General features: G+C 57.3%; 1 protein-coding gene across 1 annotated transcript; it reads right to left on the reverse strand.

The window, feature by feature from the left end:
- Window positions 1–1,057: 1,057 nt before the first annotated feature.
- Window positions 1,058–18,666, reverse strand: NCF4 (neutrophil cytosolic factor 4). Its single transcript, XM_046646031.1, has 10 exons — window positions 18,474–18,666; window positions 13,234–13,318; window positions 12,683–12,836; window positions 10,299–10,369; window positions 7,278–7,405; window positions 6,055–6,112; window positions 5,061–5,159; window positions 2,933–3,063; window positions 2,598–2,663; window positions 1,058–1,433 (listed from the first exon to the last, which is right to left on the reverse strand). The coding sequence occupies exons 1-10, from the start codon at window positions 18,503–18,505 to the stop codon at window positions 1,238–1,240; spliced, it is 1,020 nt and encodes a 339-aa protein (XP_046501987.1). The 5' UTR covers window positions 18,506–18,666; the 3' UTR covers window positions 1,058–1,237.
- Window positions 18,667–18,902: the final 236 nt, after the last annotated feature.

Here is an 18,902-nt window from a genome sequence, read left to right on the forward strand (position 1 = left end):
GTCGGGAGCACGGCCCTGCCAACACCTTGACATCAGCCTTCTGGGCTCCAGACTGAGAGACAGCACATTTCTGTTCTTTAAGCCGCAGTTTGTGGTACCCTGTTGGGGCAGCCCCGGTAAACCGACACAGGGAGCTGTGATCTCGTGGAATAGCGTTTCCACAGCACGGGGCCGTGGGGACGAGGGGCGCTGGCAGCCTGCCCTTTCTGGGGTGAAACGGCAAGACTGGGAGCTGAGGGGAGAGGGGCCCCCCTTCTTCTTGGCTGCACCCACCCGAAGCAGCACACCCAGAGTAGAGTCCCTGTCACCTGGAGCTGGGGTGGGGGTGGGAGCGCATTGCGGCTCAAATGCCATGGACTCGCTGTTCTGGCTGAGATTTAGTAGATTTTCTTGAATAAATGCTTCTCCCTTTGCTGTACGCTCTCAGAACAATTTCCAGAGACTGTAAACAGTTGAACGTTTTAAGCATTTTCCATCAGTGAAATGGTTGTTTCATCTCGGAGGGCGTCCACCGCACTCCTCACACCGCCGTTCTGGAAGTGACACCTGTTGGCGTCTCGAAGGGTTAGAAGAGAAAAAGCTTCAGCTCGTAGAGGAAGACCCCATCATGCCGCTTCTCCTTCCTCCACCGTGGGGCCAGCGTCCTCCCCTCCACACCCCCACTCACAGTGGAGACCCCAACACGGAGGCCCAGGTCTCCGTCTCCTCTGCAGAGAGGTGGAAAGGAGAAGGCAGAGGGACCCCCTGACCCTCTTCACACACAGGGCTTGGCGTGGGCGCAGTCCCAGAGGGCACCTGGGAGCAGTTACTGCTGTGAGGCAGGCGGCCAGGCCCAGGCAAGGAGCAAAAGGGAGTGGGCAGCAGGGCCAGGCGTGTCGCTGGGTTCCCCCACACTCATGGACAGGGCAAGGGAATGGGGTGGCTGGAGAGAGGCCCAAAGCCGGGTCCCTTCTGGGTATAAATGAGCCCTAATTGACTCCCAAATTGCTGCTCATTAAAGGATATTTCACTCCCTCTCCTCTCTTTCCTCAAAGATACCATCTTCCTCAGTCTGGCCTTTTGAGACGAAATGGTTTATTTAACTCAGAGACCAAGTGTAGAGACCAACAGAGCCAAGCCCAGCAAGTCCACCGAGTTGGAACGAGGATGTTTTCCCCGCGCTCCCAGCCTTTCCTGGTCCCAGTCTCCTCTAAGGGCGCTGCCAGGTGTCCCCTCACTGCCCAGGGATGCCGTCGGCTCAGGGGACTGTGTTATAGACCCCGTAGTTGTCCTGCTGGGTGACGTGCAGCTTCCAGGGGAAGAGGCGCTTCTGGGTGGGGAGACCTCGGGCCTGCCTCACCATGAGCGCCACGTCCTCATCCGACAGCAGCCGAACCAGGTCCCCGTCAGCATCCCGGTAATTTAGGGCGATGTCTTCCCTCTGGAACTCCCGCCTGAGTGGGAAAGGTCAGGGTTAATGACAGGTCCAGTGGCCTTGGGTCTAGGCCTGGGGCAGGGAGAGGGGGCGGAGGGAGTTTTAGGGGCCAGATCTAAGCATCAGAAGGGGTCAGAGCTTGACACAGGCCTTATCATCCGAGTGGTCCAACCTCCCACTGTACAGATGGCTAAACTGAGGCTTTCACAAGCAATCAGTGGCACAGCCTGAAATGTCTTGTGTATAAATGTGCCAAAGACTTAAGAGCTGCTGTGGGGAAGAGGAGCAGGTTTGGCGGCACACAAAGCGGAGCAGGATAAAGCCCCAGAGAGCCCCGTGCGCGGCTGTGGAGGAGCTCCTGTGAGGATGGGACTGTCTCACGCGGGGAGAGGGCGTTCTCACACCCTGCTGGCGAGAGCAAAAATCGATCCAACCTTTCTATAAGCAATTTAATAAAACATGTCAGAAGCCTCACAGGCTTGCAAACACCTTGATCCCCAAATTCCACTCCTAGGAAATCATCCTAAGGAAATAATCAGCATTATTTTTAGTAATAAAAAAGTGGAAAATAATTTAAATGGCCAACAAGAGGGGGTGGCTCCACTAGTTACGGTGCACCCGCAGAATGATACGGCGTAGCCAATTAAAGCATATTGATGTAGGGGGTGGGTGGGCGTGTGCACTGAAGAAATCTGAATGCACCTCGAATAATGAGAGGAGTGAAAATAGGAGGTGATTTCACTTCTTTACGCCTTTCTGTGATTTCGGACATTCTTTTTTTTTTTATAGTGAATAAGTGGGACTTGTGTTGTCAGGAATATAACAATGCTGTTTCCATTCCGTCAAATAACTGTCTCTAAGTGAACTGAGTCTTGGGAGGTGGTAGTTCCCGGGTGGTGGAGGGTCCAGGCCCAGGGTCTCTACCTAGGAAGGCGTTAGCTCTAGCTGCACATCCACACTCATAAACTGCATCTGCGTGACCTCAGACAACCCCTTTGCCTCTCTGCAGCCCCCGCTCATCTCTGACGCGGGAACCTGATGACAGCTCTGCAGGGCTGGGCTGTGGGTCAAACGTGGAAGCGAAACAGACGCAAAGCAGTTAGGCCCCTGATGCCCTGGCCCGCTCCCCCGTTCTCTCCTCCAGGGCTCGTGGCCACCTCGGTCCTCCAGCCCCACCCCTCACCTCATGAGCTCCAGCAGGTCCTTGAACAGTGGGGTGCTGCTGAGGTCTTCCTCCACCGCGATGTCTCTAAGGGGATGACAAGCAGGGGTGAGGCGGCGTCATGCCAGGGAGATACACGGGAATGAGGCTGGCCTGGCCGGGCCGGACCTTGACATCTTGTTATGAGTTATGGTTTTCTCGGAGGGTGGTGGGAGCCACTGCTGGCTTTTAAGTGTGTACGCGGGGGGACGGCATCAGATCTGGTTTGGATCTTGGAGCCCGGAGTGTGATATTGGGGGTGAGGGTCGGGGTGGGGACAGGCCAACACCCCTCCCCACCGCCAGCAGGCCACAAACTTGATGGTGCTGATGGTGTCCTCGTAGTAGTAGCAGCGCAGCCAGTTGGTGGGGTCGTCTTCCTCCGGGAAGTCCTTGAGGATTTTCACGAAGGACAGTGGGAAGATGCCCGTGGCTCCCCGGACAGTGCCCTGGGGAGGAAAACGGGCTGCCTTGTCGGTGCGAGGAGAGGGGGCCCCAGCCCCCTTAGGATGATGGGGAAAGGCAGATGAGGTCTCAGTCCCCTTATGTAGAGGGAGGTGACCAAGGTCACCAAGCTGTTCGCCTACCCCAAGACTTGTATTTCGGTTTTAGAATAGCTCATGACCTGCATTTTTCTGGAAAGCTGCTATCATCTCATCCATTCATTCACTCAATCATTCATTCAAAGATTGCTTGAGCACCAGCTGTGTGGCTGGCCCTGGGCACTCAGAACGGATGGAGGTGTTCGCCCTCCCTCATGGGGCTTCCACTGCAATGGAGGGTGACAGACAGCGTGCAGGTCAATAGGTGTCCGTCATGGTGAGTCAGATGGTGGAAGGCGTTAAGGGGGAGGGAGAAGGAGGGGTGGTTCCCACCCATCCGCTCATTCCACAGACGCCACCAAGCACCTGCTCTGGACCACACAGCCAGAAGTCTCTCTCCGGCCCGGGCCTCTCTCCTGAACTTCAGGCCAAGAGCCAGCCCTGCCCGTGCTCGGCTTTGCGAAATGTTCTCCCGGTCTTCACCACCCTATGGAAGACAGAGTACCTACACCCCATTTACAGACGGACAAACGGAGGCTCAGAGAGTCCCCTCACTCCTCCCCTGACCTTCCCTTCAACCTAAGGCCAGAAGTTGGCCAGCGTACTGACACATAGAACTTTCCAGAGAACAGGAAGGCAGCAAACATTTCCTGTTGCTGGAGAGTGACCCAGCAATACCCCTCAGGCAGCTGTAAGAGCTGATGAATATCCGAGGCAGAGCTCTGAGATGGGGTATAATCAAAGCCACCAAGTCAGTGGGGCCAAGGGTCCTCGCTCCTCTCCAGCTCCCGGATGCCAGGGACCCTCCCCTCCCATCAATGGTCCCCGGACCCCTGGACACCAGCCCTGCTTGGGACCTGTCCCACAACCTCCTTTAGACACCCTCCCCAGGAGCCCCGAGAAAGAGAATCTTAAGCAGGACAGGACCTAACCCGAAGGCTGGCGCCAGACCAGGGCCTCCCACCCAGCGACATCCCATCTCCATTCACTAAGTCACTATGAGCCCTTGCGTGGGCCACACTGGCCGCACAGGGGGGACAAAGCAGCGACCAAGAAGGCCCTGGTTCCAGAGTCTCATTTAACTCTCCCAGTGGCCCTGACACTGGCCAGAGGCCATGCATCCGGGGTTTCTGTAGGTCAAGCCCTGAACAGCAAGGCCTCCTTTAAGCCTTCCAGGAACCCTGTGAGGAAACTGCCACTGTTCTGCACTGACCAAAAAGGAAACCACAGGCCAGAGCGAGTCTGCCAAGGTCACGAAGCTGCTTAAAAACAGAGCAAAGACACAACGACAGATAGGCGACTCCAGACCCCCAGCTCTTCATCAGCATCTTCCCTCGCTGCCTCACAGGGGAGTAATGCCATCCCATCTTACAGACCAGGGTGTCTTATCTGGGGGGACTTCGCTCCCCAGGGCCAAAAGTCTGGAGACATGTTTGATTGTCACGACTGGAGGGTGACCTCTAGTGGGTGGAGGCCAAAGATGCTGCTAGACATCCTACAATGCACAGGACAGCCCCACAACAAACTATGTGACCCCAGATGTCAATAGTGCCAAGGCTGAGAAACCCTGTGATAGACCAAGAAAACCTCACTTCCATTCTCACCTCCAACCTTACCTCTATCCTCGCCTCCAACCTCACCTCCAACCTCATCTCCATCCTCACCTCCATTCCCACCTCCATCCTCACCTCCAACCTCACCTCCAACTTTACCTCCATCCTCGTTTCCAATCTCATTTCCATCCTCACCTCCATTCCCACCTTCATCCTCATCTCCACTCCCACCTCCAACATCACCTCCATCCTCACCTCTAACCTCACCTCCAGTCTCATCTCCATCGTCACCTCCACTCCCATCTCCAACCTCACCTCCAACTTCACTTCCTTCCTCACTTCCAACCTTACCTCCAGCCAGTCTTTATTGATCCGACTGAGGAGAAAGATCACGTCTCCAGCTTTGAAATTCAGCTCCAGTTTGCTGTTCCCAGTGAAATCAAACAGTGCCTGGGAAGAAGAGTGGAGTAAGGCGGGAGGGAGGAGACATCCACTGCGGGCCTACTAGGTACTTACAGACTTCAGTGTCCCTTTTAACAGATGAGGAAACTGAGGCTCGGGGAGGATGGGTGACTTGTCTGAGGCCATTCCATTTGACAGTGGAGGAGGCGGGATTAGAACCCGGGTCTCCCTGATTGTAGAATGGGTGCTCCTTCCAGACCCGGTGGGATGCACGTGGAGAGGGAAGGGTCCAAGATCCCCGGACAGAGCACCTTCCATGGCCCCCCAGGTCTCACTGGGAGCTCCAGCGCTCCCAACCCCCTCTCCCCCAGGGCACTGGCCGTGCTGTCTCTGAAATGCCGTTTCTACGTATGTGTCCCTGGGGAGATGTGAGCCCTCTGAGGACAGGGCCTTGTCTGAGTCATCTCTGAGGCTTCAGTCCCCAAGTGGGGCTGGCCCAGAGGAGGCCCGGGAAAGCTTGCTGAATGAATGATGGATGGACGCATTTTCCTACGCCTCTGTGTTCTCCTCACATCCCCTCCCCTCAGCTGCGCTGGGGGTCTCAGTGGCCTCACAGCCTGAGAAACCCTGTGATAGATCAAGAAAACCTCATTTCGATTCTCACCTCCACCTCCCACCTCAACTCCAACCTCATCTTTGCCCTCACCTCCATTCCCACCTGCATCCTCACCTCCATCCTCGCCTCCAACCTCACCTCCATCCTCGCCTCCAACCTCATCTCCATCTTCACCTCCATTCCCTCCTCCATCCTCCTCTCCATTCCTCACAGCCTGAGGCTGTGGGCCCTTCCTCCCTTCCACCAGCCCACACAGCAAGGCCCAGCAGGAGGAGGGGCTCGGTGCTGCCCAGAGGCCAGGCGGGAGGGCCTGGCCCCACGGGGTACCTCTGCTCGTGGAGCAGCCATGCGGTCAAAGCCGGCACCTTGTGGGCACTCATTCTTGCTGTGGAGAGAGAAGAGGGTCTTGTCAGCCTGCCTGGTTCTCTCAGGGCCCAGCTCCCTGACTCTGTGCCCAGAAGAGACCCTCACCAGAGGCAGGAAAGGCAGGAGAGGGAGAGGATGCTAAAAATGCAGATCCAGCCATCCCACATACCCCCTAGTTTTCACCGCCCCGGGGGAGGGACCACATCCTCCTGTGTGGACTCAGAAGCAGAGGCTCAGAAAGGAGATGGGAGCACAGACACATTTGCTTAGAGCCAGAACTTGCCAAACCTTTCACGTTTGTTCTTTCTTCTACACCCCACACCCAACCTCTAACTTTTCAGCTGAGGAAATGGGCTTGGGGAAGTGACACGCCTTGTTGCAGGGCCCAGGGCTGCCGTGTGGCACAGCTGGAACTCGGGCTGTGCTAGCCTGGGTGGACAGGAGAGATGTCCAGGCACCAAGGGGACACTCGGGGATACCGGCTGGAGGAAGGAGGGAGGAGCTGGGAGGGAGGCCGGGGCTCAGGAGCACTGCCCTGGCGTCTCTGCAGCCGCAGCCTCGCCTTTGGGAACCCAGCTCTACTCTAGCGGCTTGGATTTTCCGTGACTATTTCCTGCTTAGGAGGAGGCTGGAAGGGCGTGAGGCTGGAAGGGAGTGGTGGGCTCTTTAAAGTAAGGAAGTGAGTGGCAGCGCCGCCTGGGGGCCACCATGATACACAGGGAGGCAAGGCCGGACCCCTGGAACTGAAACAAACCAGGGACAAAGCATTCGGGGAGATGCTCAGAAGTTCCGCGATAGAACAGCTCCTCCCTCTTCCCCCTCCCCACCCCCCGCCCCCGCTCCCCACTCTCCCCAGGCGCCAGCACTCTCAGACCACCCCCAGTGGCTGCTGTGGCCCCAAACCCTCCCCATCAATGGCCCAGCCCCTGTCCTTCGGTCCTTTCTGTCACACACATCAAAACACATCCAGCTTCTGTCCCTCGGGGCCCGGAGTTTGGTTTTCCAAGCTCCTCTGATCAGCCAAACATCCTGGATGTTCAGAGTTAGAACTCATCTCCATCCCTTCTCTTCTTCCAGGGAAAAGAGGGGCCCTTGCAGCGGGGGCCTCTGGGACAGAGAGCGCCGGGTCAGGAGGAGGGGGCCCAGGGCTCTGGCTGGCGGGAGTGCAGGCACCGGCCACTTACACTTTCCGGGTGTGCGGGCGGAGGCGGCGGAGCGCGTGGGGCACCTGCTCGGCGTCGTAGGACGACTGGTAGAAGAAGATGCGCACGTCCTCGTCCATGAGCAGCCACACGGGCAGGCTGAGGAGGCCCTGGTGCGGGTGAGAGGACGGGACCGCTGGGGCGGCTGGAGACAGGCCTGGCCATCCCAAGGCAGCTGCCCTGCCCCCGCCCCCAAGCCGCACCCCTGTCTCTGCTAACGCGTCTCCTACCCGACAATAGAAACAAGATGTATTTTAAAGATCTCCATACTCTGAAGTTAACATTGCACAAGCTTTGCTCCTGGGTTCAAGGCCAGGAGGCGGCCAAGTGGTCGGAGAACTGTCCATTTGGAAAAGGCCTGGAGGCCTCCAGACATGACAGGAAAGGTGAGGACAGGTGACGTGATGTGCTGGTGACTGTCCAGGCGCTGCACTGAGGGCCACACCATGTGACCTCACTCCATCTCGTGATAACCTGGGATTTAGCATCAGAGAGGGGAAGGAACCTGCCCAAGGCCACACAGCCTAGCAAGTGATAGAGCTGGGACACCCAGAGCCGTCTGCTGCTCAGGCGCATCTCTCAGTCAAAGGAGACAATAGTGGGAGGAAGGATGCCCCAACTAACCCAAATTAGCAACAGGTGGTGGTAATATGGCCAAAAAACGCATCCTGATACTTCATCTCATCTCATAGTTGGGGAAACTGAGGCTGGGAAAGGGGAAGTGCTCCGCCCAGTCAGCAGACCTAGGAAATAGCAGTTAGGACTCCCATTCCATCTGATGCTGGTTACATCTGCCATGATGCAAAGACACTGAGGCTGCGAGGACACGGAGGACCCAGAACCTGGCAGGGCCATTCCCCCAAGTGCCACACCACGTGGGTCCCCAGGAGCACCGGGGTTCGGCTTTGGGTGCTACAGCTCCAGAGGCACCGAGACCCCCTCAGAGAACCCCACGGAGGCAGCAGGATGGGGAGGGGTCAAGAACTCGCTCCCAGAGGAACTGGGAAGTCAGAGCCCAGGAGCGACACGGCTCTCACACGGGGAGGGCTGGGAGGCAGCCCAGAGATGGGCTTAAGAAACAGACCCTGCGCCAGGCTGTGCCCAGGATCGAAGCCCAGCTTTGCCACTCCCAGCTGGGTGAGTTTGGGCAAGCGTGCCTCTGTGTGTTCTTTAATAAAATGGGTGTGATAACAGCATCTCCCTGGTGGGATTGTCTAAGGATGAAATAAGCGAATATGTGCACACACTTAGAACAGCGCGGGGCATCTAGCTGGCGCCCCATCCTAGTCAGATGTTCTCATTGCTGCTGTTATCTTTATTACAACACAGCACAAGAGGTAAGAACACAACCTTGGAGTCACAGACACGTGAGTTCAAATTCCATCCCTCCTACAATTGCTCTGTGACACTGAGTGAGTGACTCCACCTCTCTGTGCCTTTGCGTCCTCATTTTTAAACACGGATAATAGTATCTCACTCCCAAGTTATTGAGGGAATTCAATAAGCCTGTTCATTTATCTGACAAGCGCACATCCAGAGCGTCCCGGCTGCCGGTCAGAGCTCTCCGCGTGTTTCCAGGTGGATGCTATCACAAATCCCATATTCTTCATGGGGACAGCAGGGAGACCAGTGGGTGGAAATTACAGGGAATCAGGCTTTTCTAATAGCCAACCAACAACGGGAAGAGCAGCCTGGGTCAGGGGAGAGTGGTGGTGAGCTCTGTGTCTTTGAAGGTGTGCAAGCACAGGGTGGGATTACAGTAGCAGAGATTCCTGCACTGATTGACCTCCGGGCTTTAAGGAAAGAAACTGGACACAGACAGGTGGAGATGGGGTCCCCCAGGGTGCAGGTTGCTAAGAACAGGTGTGGGATGAAAAGCCCCCTGCTCTGCAGCCTCTCTCCCTCCCTGGAGGCATAGTCTCCTTGCCCAGCCCCAAGGAGGAGGAGGAGTGTGACCGTCCAGCCACCCTGAGAAGCAGCGGTTACAGTGCCCCCTGGAGGGCAGACAGCCCCAGAGCGGGGATCACACACTGCCCTCCTTGTCTCTTCTCCGCTCAGAGCCCAGGGTTCCTGCCGCCACCAGGAGTCACGATCTCTCAAGTTCTGGAGCAAGTTCACAGTTTACAAAGCCCTTTCCTGTCCTTTTCTCGATGGATTCCATCATCACTCCCGCGAGACAGGTGAGCCGGAGCGCTGCTCCATTCCATAGGTGAGAGCAACAAGGGGAGAGCAGAAGAGAAGGGGAGCTCTCACTGTCTGTGAGGACGCTCTGGGCTACAAGGAGGTCTTGCCACTCCAGTTTCCTGAGGTTGTTATCAAGCCATGGGTTGTATGCCTCTAGTGATGGGGTGCTCACTTATGCTTACATCATGAGGAACACTGTCCCTGTCTTGCGTTGCTCTGTTTGGTGAGAGGCCTTTCGTGACCAGCCTGGTCCCTGCCTTTAAGATATTCCTTCCTCCATCCTTCCATCTCCTAGGGATACAAGCTGCTTTCAGGCTGGGGAGTACACAAGGGCACCCAGCCGAGGCCTGTGAGTGTGAAATCCTAATCTGATACCCAGCCTGTGTCCTGGCAGAGGGGCCTTTCTCCAGTTCGCACAAAGGCTCTGTGTGAGAAAGCTGGGGCTCCGGCCCGGCATGCCCCCTTATACAGGCCACGCGCCTTAGTGATTTCCTGATCCACCTGTCCATATGCCCACTGGGAAGCAGGCACCCTGGCGGCAGGCACTAGATCCTATTCACCTCTGTGTCAGAACACTGGCACCAGCGTTAGATTTGTTAATTCAAAGTGTGGCTCCCTGTACCTCCCCGGGACCCTGAGAACACGGCCTGTTTCTCTCCCCAGGCCAGGCATTAAGGACTGAAGATGCCGGCCATGAGAGCAGGAGAACCAGCCCCAGTGCCCAAAGCCACGCCCAGGGGTGGCACCCGGGCCACTCCCCCTCGCAACACCCGGTGCCCTGCCCTCCCCGCTGCTACAGGGGCATGGTCACGCTCTTACCTTCATGTAGGCGTTGAGGGCCGGTATCCGCGACTCGGCAATCTCCTTTTTCACACCCACATAGACTTTGGCTGAGGAGAGAGGAGAGGGAAAACGCTGTCCTGGAGCCTGGCCTGAGAACACGGGCTCGGGGCGCCCACCCGGGGCCAGGAGTCCTCCCCACTGGGTTGCGCTCCTTCTCTCATCTTCCTCGGCGCCCAGTAGCTGCTCTGGACCAGCCCATCACGCACCTTGCATTCTCTGAGTTGCAGTCTTGCCAGCGATTTTTCTTGTTTTAATTGTTTATTTATTACCTGTTCCTACACACACACACACACACACACACACACACACACAGGATTCTTGGCTCCAAGAGAACAGGATCTTTATCTGCTTTGCTAACAGCTGCATCCCCAGCCCCCAGGACAGTGTCCTCAACTCGGGCTGCACACACAGTTCATCCGAGGAGGGTTTAAAAATTCCATTGTGTGAAGCTTGTCCCAGAACAATTAGATCAGAATCTCTGCGGGTGGGCCTCGGGCATCAGATCCTTTCAATCCTGAGATACTTCCACTGTGCCACCCGGGTTAAGAATCACGGGTCTAGAATAATGGCCAAATCAATAAATATTTGTTGAGTCGATGAATGAATCATTCTTCAAAAGCAGGGCAGAATGTTTGAGGGGAAAGGGAAGCTGATGATGGTTGACCAAAGACAAATGTCCCCTCCAGGAGCCTCAGGTCCCTGGGGAACCACCCACCCAGAAAGCCCCCATCACAGGGTGAACGTGACACCTGTCTTGCTCGCACTGCCCAGGAGACAGGCGGGGCTGGGGTCTGGCAGCCGTGGGAAGGTAGCGTCTGAGGTCTGCGGTAGAGATGGACATTTGGGAGTTAGCAGCAAGAAAAGGGACAACTAAAGTCCCAGGTGCGGGTCAGATTGCCTTGTGGGGGGAGCGAGAAGCCAGGACTGAGGCTGGTGATGCGGAGAACGCCACCTTCCAGGGAGCAGCGGAGGAGGCAGGTTCTGTAAGGGGAGGTTGGAGGAGCAGCTGGTGAGGGAGGAAGGGAATTGGGAGACGCTGCTGCCACAGAAGGTGGGAGAGAGCTTCCCGGAGGGAGACGTGGGACAACCAAGATGAGGCCGGAGATGTGCCCCTGGAAGTCAGAGTGCACAGGCCACGGCCACCATCCCAACGGGAAATCCTGGAGCCGTAAGAGCTGAAACCAAGCTGGTGGGTTGAGCAGACGATGAGAGATGAGACGGTGGGACAGTGAGCGAAGATTTATTGGAAAAGGAAGAAGAAAAAGATCTTTGAGGGTTTGTGGGGCTCAAGGAGGCTTGTTGCAAGGATGCTTCCTCATGGCACGTGTTTGTTTAAAGACGGAAGAGAACCGAGCCCGTGCAGAGGCTCAGCAGAGTCAACGTAGAAAGGAGAAGGTGCGTATATGAGGACCACGCGGGACAAGCTGTCAGGGCAGTGCCCCGAAAGAGAAGAAAGGAAAAGCGATGTGGAGCCCCGAGGAGAGGTCGGCGGAGAGCAGGAAAGACCCCGTTCCCCTGCAGCCCAGAGAGGGAAGGGGCAGGTGCGAGCTGAACCAGCTCCCAAGGAGGAAAAGAGAAGCCAGGAACCCTTGGGGACAGCTGTGGTCCCTCCGTGCTGGATGCCGAGGAACCACGGGCATGGACACGGGCTGAGGCAGAGAGCAGGCTGGAGGCGGGATTCGGGGCTTGGAGAAGGAAAGGGCAGGAAGTGTCCCTGCCATTTGGGAGAAGGGGCCTTGTATCCAGCCTGCAGGGCATGAAGACCACCACGGAGACCCCAGAGCCCACACGGATAGGGTTTTCCCCTGCAGGGCTCAAGCAGACAGGCACTGGGAAGCCGAAGGTCTGGTCCTGTCCCAGGCACACGTTAGGACCAAGTTGGGGAAGGCCAGGAGGCAACGGGTGAGGGGACACCGCACAGTGTCCCAGCAGGGCAGGGAAGGAGGGGGAGCCTGGGGAACCGGCAGAAGCAGGACTGCAGACATAGAGGCAGTCCTCATGGAAGGGCTGGTGGGAGGGCTGGGAGGGGAGTCTGTGCGTTTAATGAGGGAGACGCGGAATTCTTGTCTGGAGGAGGAGAGGCCGGTGCCCAGGCGCTCTAAACTGTGGCCTCGCTGGTGGAGGGCTGAAGCAAGGTGGCCGTAGAGGTCACTGGAGCTCAGGAGGTCAAGGGCTAGGAGGCCAGAGAGCTAGAGGTGGCAGCCTGTGACTGCCAGGAGGGGGCCACGGACTGAATGCACGGTTTTCGCGTGCGCTAGAAGAGGATAACCGGACAGTGTCAGCGGGGCTGGAGCGAGAGGCCGGGCCGGCCCGTCCCGGGGTGGGGGCCCAGCCCCGTGGCAGCCGGGCCGCCGGCCTACCTGGGAGCGTGGGCAGGCTGCAGGTGAAGGCGTTGCTCTTGTTCTCTGGCCCGAACCGCTCCTCCAGCTTGCTCTGCAGGGCGTGGAACTGGCGGTAGCGGCGGTAGATGAGGTACTTGGACCCTCCTTTCGTCTTCACCTCAATGACGAAAACCTGGGGAGGACAGAGGCCGGGGCTCAGGCCTCGGGGGCCAGGGGCAGAAGAGGCTGCAGGCTCAGAGGTCCCAGGCTCAGCACAGGGTTTTTCGACCTCGGTATTACACCGGGGGCCAGATCACTCTCGGCGGCGGGGGCGTCCTGTGTGCCGAGGGTGTTGAGCAGCATCCCTGGTCTCCACCCCAGGTGCCACCGCACCCGGCCCCAAGTCGTAATCATCAACAGTGGCTCAAGATATCCACTGCCAGATGTCCCCTGGAGGGCAAGATTGCCTCGTGGAGAACCACTGGGATAGAAGAATGAGAAAGCGGAGGTTCAGCGGTCAGAAGGTGAAGGTTCAGAGGTCAGGTGGGGGTTCAGAGGTCAGAGGGTCCCAGTCCAGGAGTCTCTCTTACAAAGTGGCTGGTGAAGCCCCTCTTCTCCTCGATGTCGGCAATGTTGGCTGAGATGGCGATGTCGTCAGGAAGCTGTTCAAAGTCGCTGCGGGACGCAGGAGGAAAAGACATCTGGTCATCACCCCTGATGCGCTGGGTGGGCCCCCGGTGCGAGGTGGCGTGCACAGCGAGCCACGGGCTTGTCCGGCACTCCTCGTTCAACACCCTCCCTGTGCCAGGCCGAGACCCAGAGCAGAGCTTGAGAGCCAAGGCCCTTGGAGATGGACCAGTGTATCAACAGCCATATTACGGTCCAGCAGATGGCTTTGTGGCCACATTATTCCTCCAGGAATGGTGGATTCATGGAGAACCACCTCCACAACAGGCCCGGTTCTAGGCCCCCGGCCACAGGGGTTACAAAGTCAACTCACACCCCACAGAGAGGATGGCTAATTATGCCCAGGTCAGGGAACCCCTCACTGAGGTGACATGAGCCGGGTCTAGAAGGTTGAATAGGAATCCACCAGGTAGGACACGGCAGGGCTGGGGGGAGTGGGCTTCCTGGCAGAGGGAACAGCATGTGCTAAGGTTCTGAGGCCTGAGGCTGGGGCCCAGGTCTCGTGTGGCTGGAGTCTGATGTGATCAGAGACTGAACAGGCAGAGGAGGCCAGGCCAAGGAGGGGCTCCAGTGCTGAGCGAAGGAACTTCTCTGGGCAACAGGGAGCCACACAGGGCTTCGGAGGAGAGTGAGAACACAACATGATCTTGGCTTTAGGAGGCCAACCCAGGCAGCCGCATGGAGAGGTGACAGAGGGCAGAGACTGAAGGAGCGGAGCGCCACAGGAGGCCCTGAAGTGTCCAACTGAGAGATGATGTGGGCCTGTGCCAGACAGCCAGGACAGGAGGGAAGAACAGACACAGGGACACCATCCTGGCAGACATAGTTTCATTTGTTGTGTCCCCTGCTTCTTCCTGCTCATCAAGCTCCAGTTCTTTTCAGGGTAGCAATGCACCTAGCCCCAAGGTGACAGACCATGATTGGTCTGAGCCCAACATAAGGATCTCATTCCTATTTCCCAGCCTCCCTTGCAGCTAGGAGCAGCCAGTGACTAGTTCTGGCCAGTGGGACCTAAGAGGAAATCTGCTACAGGGGCCTCTCGAAGAATGTTGGCTTTCCTGATCCAGAGGGATGGACAAGGCCAGCATGGGTCTCTTCCCCTTTCCCCTTCTTCCTGCCTTGAAAGCAGTTGTGACTTCTGGACCTGAAGCAGCCATATTGCATCCATGAGGCAAAAACATGAGGAAGACCAAACGAATCTCTGGAATGCTGGTCCTAAAGTCACGAGCTGTGGACCCAGCTGTGGCCTACCTCTGGACTTCCTGTTACGTGAAAAAATAAACCCATTTGTTTAAGGCCCTATAAGTTCCTCTGTTCCCACAGTCTCATGAGTTTCCAACAGATACAATAACCATTGTGAGTCATTCCTGAGTTTCGAGCCATCTGTCACCTGTATTCTGACTAGAATGGGTGGGAGGGGAGCAGGGGTGATGGCTTCAGTTTCGGGCATGCTCCTCTGAGCGGCCTCTTGGGCACCCAGGTGGGGTCCAGCAAGAGCTGGCGTGTGGCTCTGGAGCTCTGCAGAGAGGTCTCAGCTGGAATAGGAGAGGTAAGAAGCGTCTTTCCCATCACTTCTGGCTAAGACCCCCAGGGAAGAGCAATCAGTGAGCAGAGAAGGGGCCTGAGAGGGACAGAGGCAGAAAGAGAAAACAGAAGCCAAGGAGACGGAGAGGCAGCAGCCAGGGGTCACCAAGGCCAGACACTTGTGGACCAGCCAGGAAACAAGAGGCAATTATGACTCAACTGCGGTAGCACTGGGGACAGCGTGGGAGCAGGGGACGGAGGCTCCACGTCGGCGGCCGCAGAGCCAGCCAGAACTTCAGGAGGAATCCATTTCAAAGGCCACACCCAGTCCCTGCCGTTGCTGGCCCCATGTGACCTGGGCTGCTTGGGAGCTGGGGCTAACTCGGGACACTGGAGGCTCCCACCAGGAGGTGACTCAGGGTGGCAGCGGATGGGCAGAGGAAACCTCCACCACTTCCAGAGCAACTTCGTGGCTGCTGGCAACCTCCGCACTTTCTTCCCACACACGCCCCTGGTGACACCCTGGGGGAAGCTCCCTCCTCCACTTTCTCCCCTGAGGCCGTGCATCTCCCGGGTATTTCATCTGCAAGCTGACGGGGGCAGGGCAGGAAGGAACCAGAGGGTTGGAAACGGCCCCACGCAGGGAATCGGGCAGGTTGGGTAATCCTTCCTATGCTAGGATTACCCAATCCTAACTATGGCTAACTATTTCCTGAGGGCACGCTATGCACCAGGCACTCTTCTAAGACACCATTTTACAGTGGAGGAAACTGAGGCACAGAGAGGTTAACAAACTTGCCCCAGTAAGTTGAGCAGCTGAGATCTGAGCATAAACAGGTTGGCTCCAGAATTTTGTTCGCAAACACCACTGCGCTGCCCCTAGGTTGAAGCTCCCAACAGCTTGCTGCAGGAACTCAGGTAAATCCCAACCCCTCCCAGCCTCAGTTTCCCCATTGGAACTCATAATAATAATAATAGCAAGCCCTTGTTAGTGTTAGCAACTACCGCAGCTCAGGGCCTGTTCTGAGCGCATGAGGACGTGGCCTCTGCCTTCCCGGGTCTCAGGGCTGAGCGGAGGAATTGGACACTCAATAAATAATTACTGAATTTCTATGGTCAGAGATGCTGTGAAGGAAAAGCACACGGCGCTTTGAGCTGCGACAGGAGCCTGGCCATTATCACAGTCCCTCAAAGAATCGGCAGGGCAGCAGGCAAGGGAGGTTGTCAAGCGGATGCTTCTAAGATGGGGTGACATCTATCAGAGAGAGAAACAGGGGTGCTGTGCATCTATGAGCACAAGGCTCGCCCCGACTGAGGTGGTCAGGGAGGGCTTCCCAGAAGAAGCAGCGCTGGGTCAATGCGAGAAACAAAGAGAGTCGGCCACAGGAGGACACGCAAGGGAACCCGTCATGCCAGAGGGGGAAGTTCAAGGGACTACAAGGGGAGAAGGGTGGTTTGAGTGGGGCTGGAGCACAGAGCAAGAAGCAGAAAGTACTGAGATACGAAGCCAGCGAGACAGGCAGGGCCCCTCACGAAGGGCCCTTGGCCTTGCCCTGGGGCGACGGGGAAGAGGCCATGCCAGGAGGGCATCCGCAGACCTGTGTGTGCCAGAGCGGGAGGGCACAAGTGGGAGACAAAGGCCGCAATCTCGCTCTGCCATTGCCAGCAGGGACCTCTGTAAAATGGGACCAGAGAAGTCTTTACATCCTGGAGGCTCAGGAGGTCCCACCTGCAACACGCACAGCCCGAGAAGCGCCACGAGATCAGAGACCCTGCTCACTGCTGCATCCCCAGGGCCCACAACAGCACCAGCTCATAGGAGGAACTCAGCACAGGGCCACTGGCTGCGTCTGTGTTAGCAAGCCCTCTGGTTGCAGTGTGGGAATGGTCTGGCTGCCTGCTGGGCCGAGCCAGGAGGTTTCGGCCCGGGGCGGGGGCAGAGATGCAGCAGACCCAACCGGAAGTCCCGCTGGAAGAGCCCCTCCCCTGGAGACCTCAGCCACCCTGAGCTGAAGCCCACTCAGGGTCCTCCCGGGCTGGATGCTCCGGCTCATACACACTCATGTTTGCAAAGACCCTTGACTGGCAGCTAGTTCAGGTTTTGTGGCTCCTGCACACAGTAGGCGCTTGGAACATGTTTGTCAGAACCAAAGTCACTACCCCCGGCAGTCCTTTCCATCTGCAGGCCCTGAAGGGATGGAGGAGGGTGGCCTTCCTCCTTCAGGGGCTTGCGGGGCTGAACAAGGACAGGGCGTGGGAGGGAGGGGACACACAGGCCGGCCAGCCAGGTCTTGGCATCATCTCTCAGATCGTGCACCCCAAGAAGTAGGAAGTGCCACAGCCTCAAACGGCAGCTGCTTCCCGAAGGCTGGAGTTTGCGTGTCAGGCCCAGTCTCCAGTGAGAGCTCATGGGGAAGAGGGGCTGGAATCTGGTGGGATGACCTCACCCCAGCCCCCCAGCACCATCCTCTGTGGCTCACAAAGGCCATTCTCGACCTGCCTTCTGAGCATTTGCATCTGTGGCCCCTCCCTCCGCACACACTGACAAGCCTTCTTTCTGAAATTTAACCTTGGAAATTCCCCGCCAGCTTCCATTTCTAGCCCCAGACTCCCCCTGGGGCCCTTTGCTGCCCACTTCTGCCCAAACCAGCCTGACCCATCTCCAGTGACCCTCTGGGTCACCTCCACACAGTTGGCATGTTCTTTTTCTGATGTCACCTGCTGTTCCAATCCAGGAGGGCAGGAGCCGAGCCCTGTGTCCTCAGGTTCCCCACAGCTGGCTACCGAGGCAATATCCAGAAAAGGCTTGCTGAGAGATGAGGCTCCCAGCCCCAGCCCTGCCACTCACTCCGTGTGACCCTGAGGAAGTACCTGATCCACCATAGGCCTCAGTTTTCTCATCTGTACAATGACAGTCTTGGACTGCAAAGATCTAAGGCCACTTTGCTGCTCAAAGATGCATTCATTCCTTAATTCATTCAGCAGCATCTACTCGGCACTTAAGACTGAGACTAAGATTGCCACTGTTCCATCTCCTAATGATGCAGCCGTGACCAGAGCATGCAAATATCCTCAGGGAGCTTGTTTCTAAAGGGGGAGCCAGCGATAAAGAAAACAAGCGAGTGAGCATAGAACTAACTGCCAGTAAATGAGGACCATGAAGAAAAAGGAAACAGGGCAAGGGGTCAGAGAGCAACGAGGGGGCTTTCTAAGAGGGTTTCTCAGAGGAGGTGACATTTGAGTCAAGCCCTGGATAAAGAGGGGGAACAAGCCAGATTCTGAGACTCTGTTTGGACAGAAGATGAAAGTGAGCCCAGCTTGGGACCCAGGACACCTGAGTTCCCATCCAGATTCTGCCACCCACTCCTGTGTGACCCTGGGAAAGTCACTCCCCCTCTCTGAGCCTGAGTGTCTTCATCTGTGCCTGAGGGAGGTGAGCCACAACTCAAAATTTCCTTAAAACAGTTCTAAGAGTTTGTATTTCTGAGAATTCGGGCTCTGAGTCAACTCCAGCCTCCCAACTTTTGATGCTGCTAAGGCCGCAGGAGGGCAGGCCTTGTCCCCCGAGGCCTGCAGGGGACAGTGAGGAGGCCCAGGGAGGGCAGCGCCTCGCACTCACCTCTCAGCCCGCAGCTGCTGGGCCACGGCCATGGCTGTCAGTGGTCCAGGAGAGTGGGTGTCAAAGGGTCTCACCCAGCCAGGGCTGGGCTGAGTCCACCCCTCACTTCCCTCCAGCCACCCCGGGTCTCGTGGCTGCGGTCCCAGGACTCCAGAGAGCGGCCTTTGGGCAAGCCGCACCCTGCTCCTTTCAATTCGAGAGGAGGCTCCTCCCCCGGCTCTCGGGGTCTAGCTTGTGGCCCGCACTTCCTCTTCCCCATCTCCCAGCTGCACCTCAATTGGGGAAGTGCCCTCCCTTGGACTCCGGGTCTGCAAGAGTCCACTGGGCTTTTGGGACTTCCTCGATGTCAGTTCTTGGTGCCAGGCCTTGGCTGGGCCTCCGAGAGCCCCACTCCATCAGAGACGGGGGCCCCAGTGTTGGCTCAGCCGC

The sequence above is a fragment of the Equus quagga genome, chromosome 19 (assembly GCF_021613505.1).
Source record: "Equus quagga isolate Etosha38 chromosome 19, UCLA_HA_Equagga_1.0, whole genome shotgun sequence".
NCBI lineage: Eukaryota > Metazoa > Chordata > Mammalia > Perissodactyla > Equidae > Equus > Equus quagga.

What these genes read in the sequence shown, in the direction of transcription:
- NCF4 (XM_046646031.1), bottom strand. Translation starts at nt 18,505, where the DNA reads ATGGCCGTGGCCCAGCAGCTGCGGGCTGAGAG. An exon ending in CGCCCGCACACCCGGAAAGT is followed by an intron (nt 6,113 to 7,277) that starts GTAAGTGGCCGG and finishes CTCTCTCCACAG; the next exon opens with CAAGAATGAGTGCCCACAAG. An exon ending in TCAATAAAGACTGGCTGGAG is followed by an intron (nt 3,064 to 5,060) that starts GTAAGGTTGGAA and finishes TTTCCTCCCCAG; the next exon opens with GGCACTGTCCGGGGAGCCAC.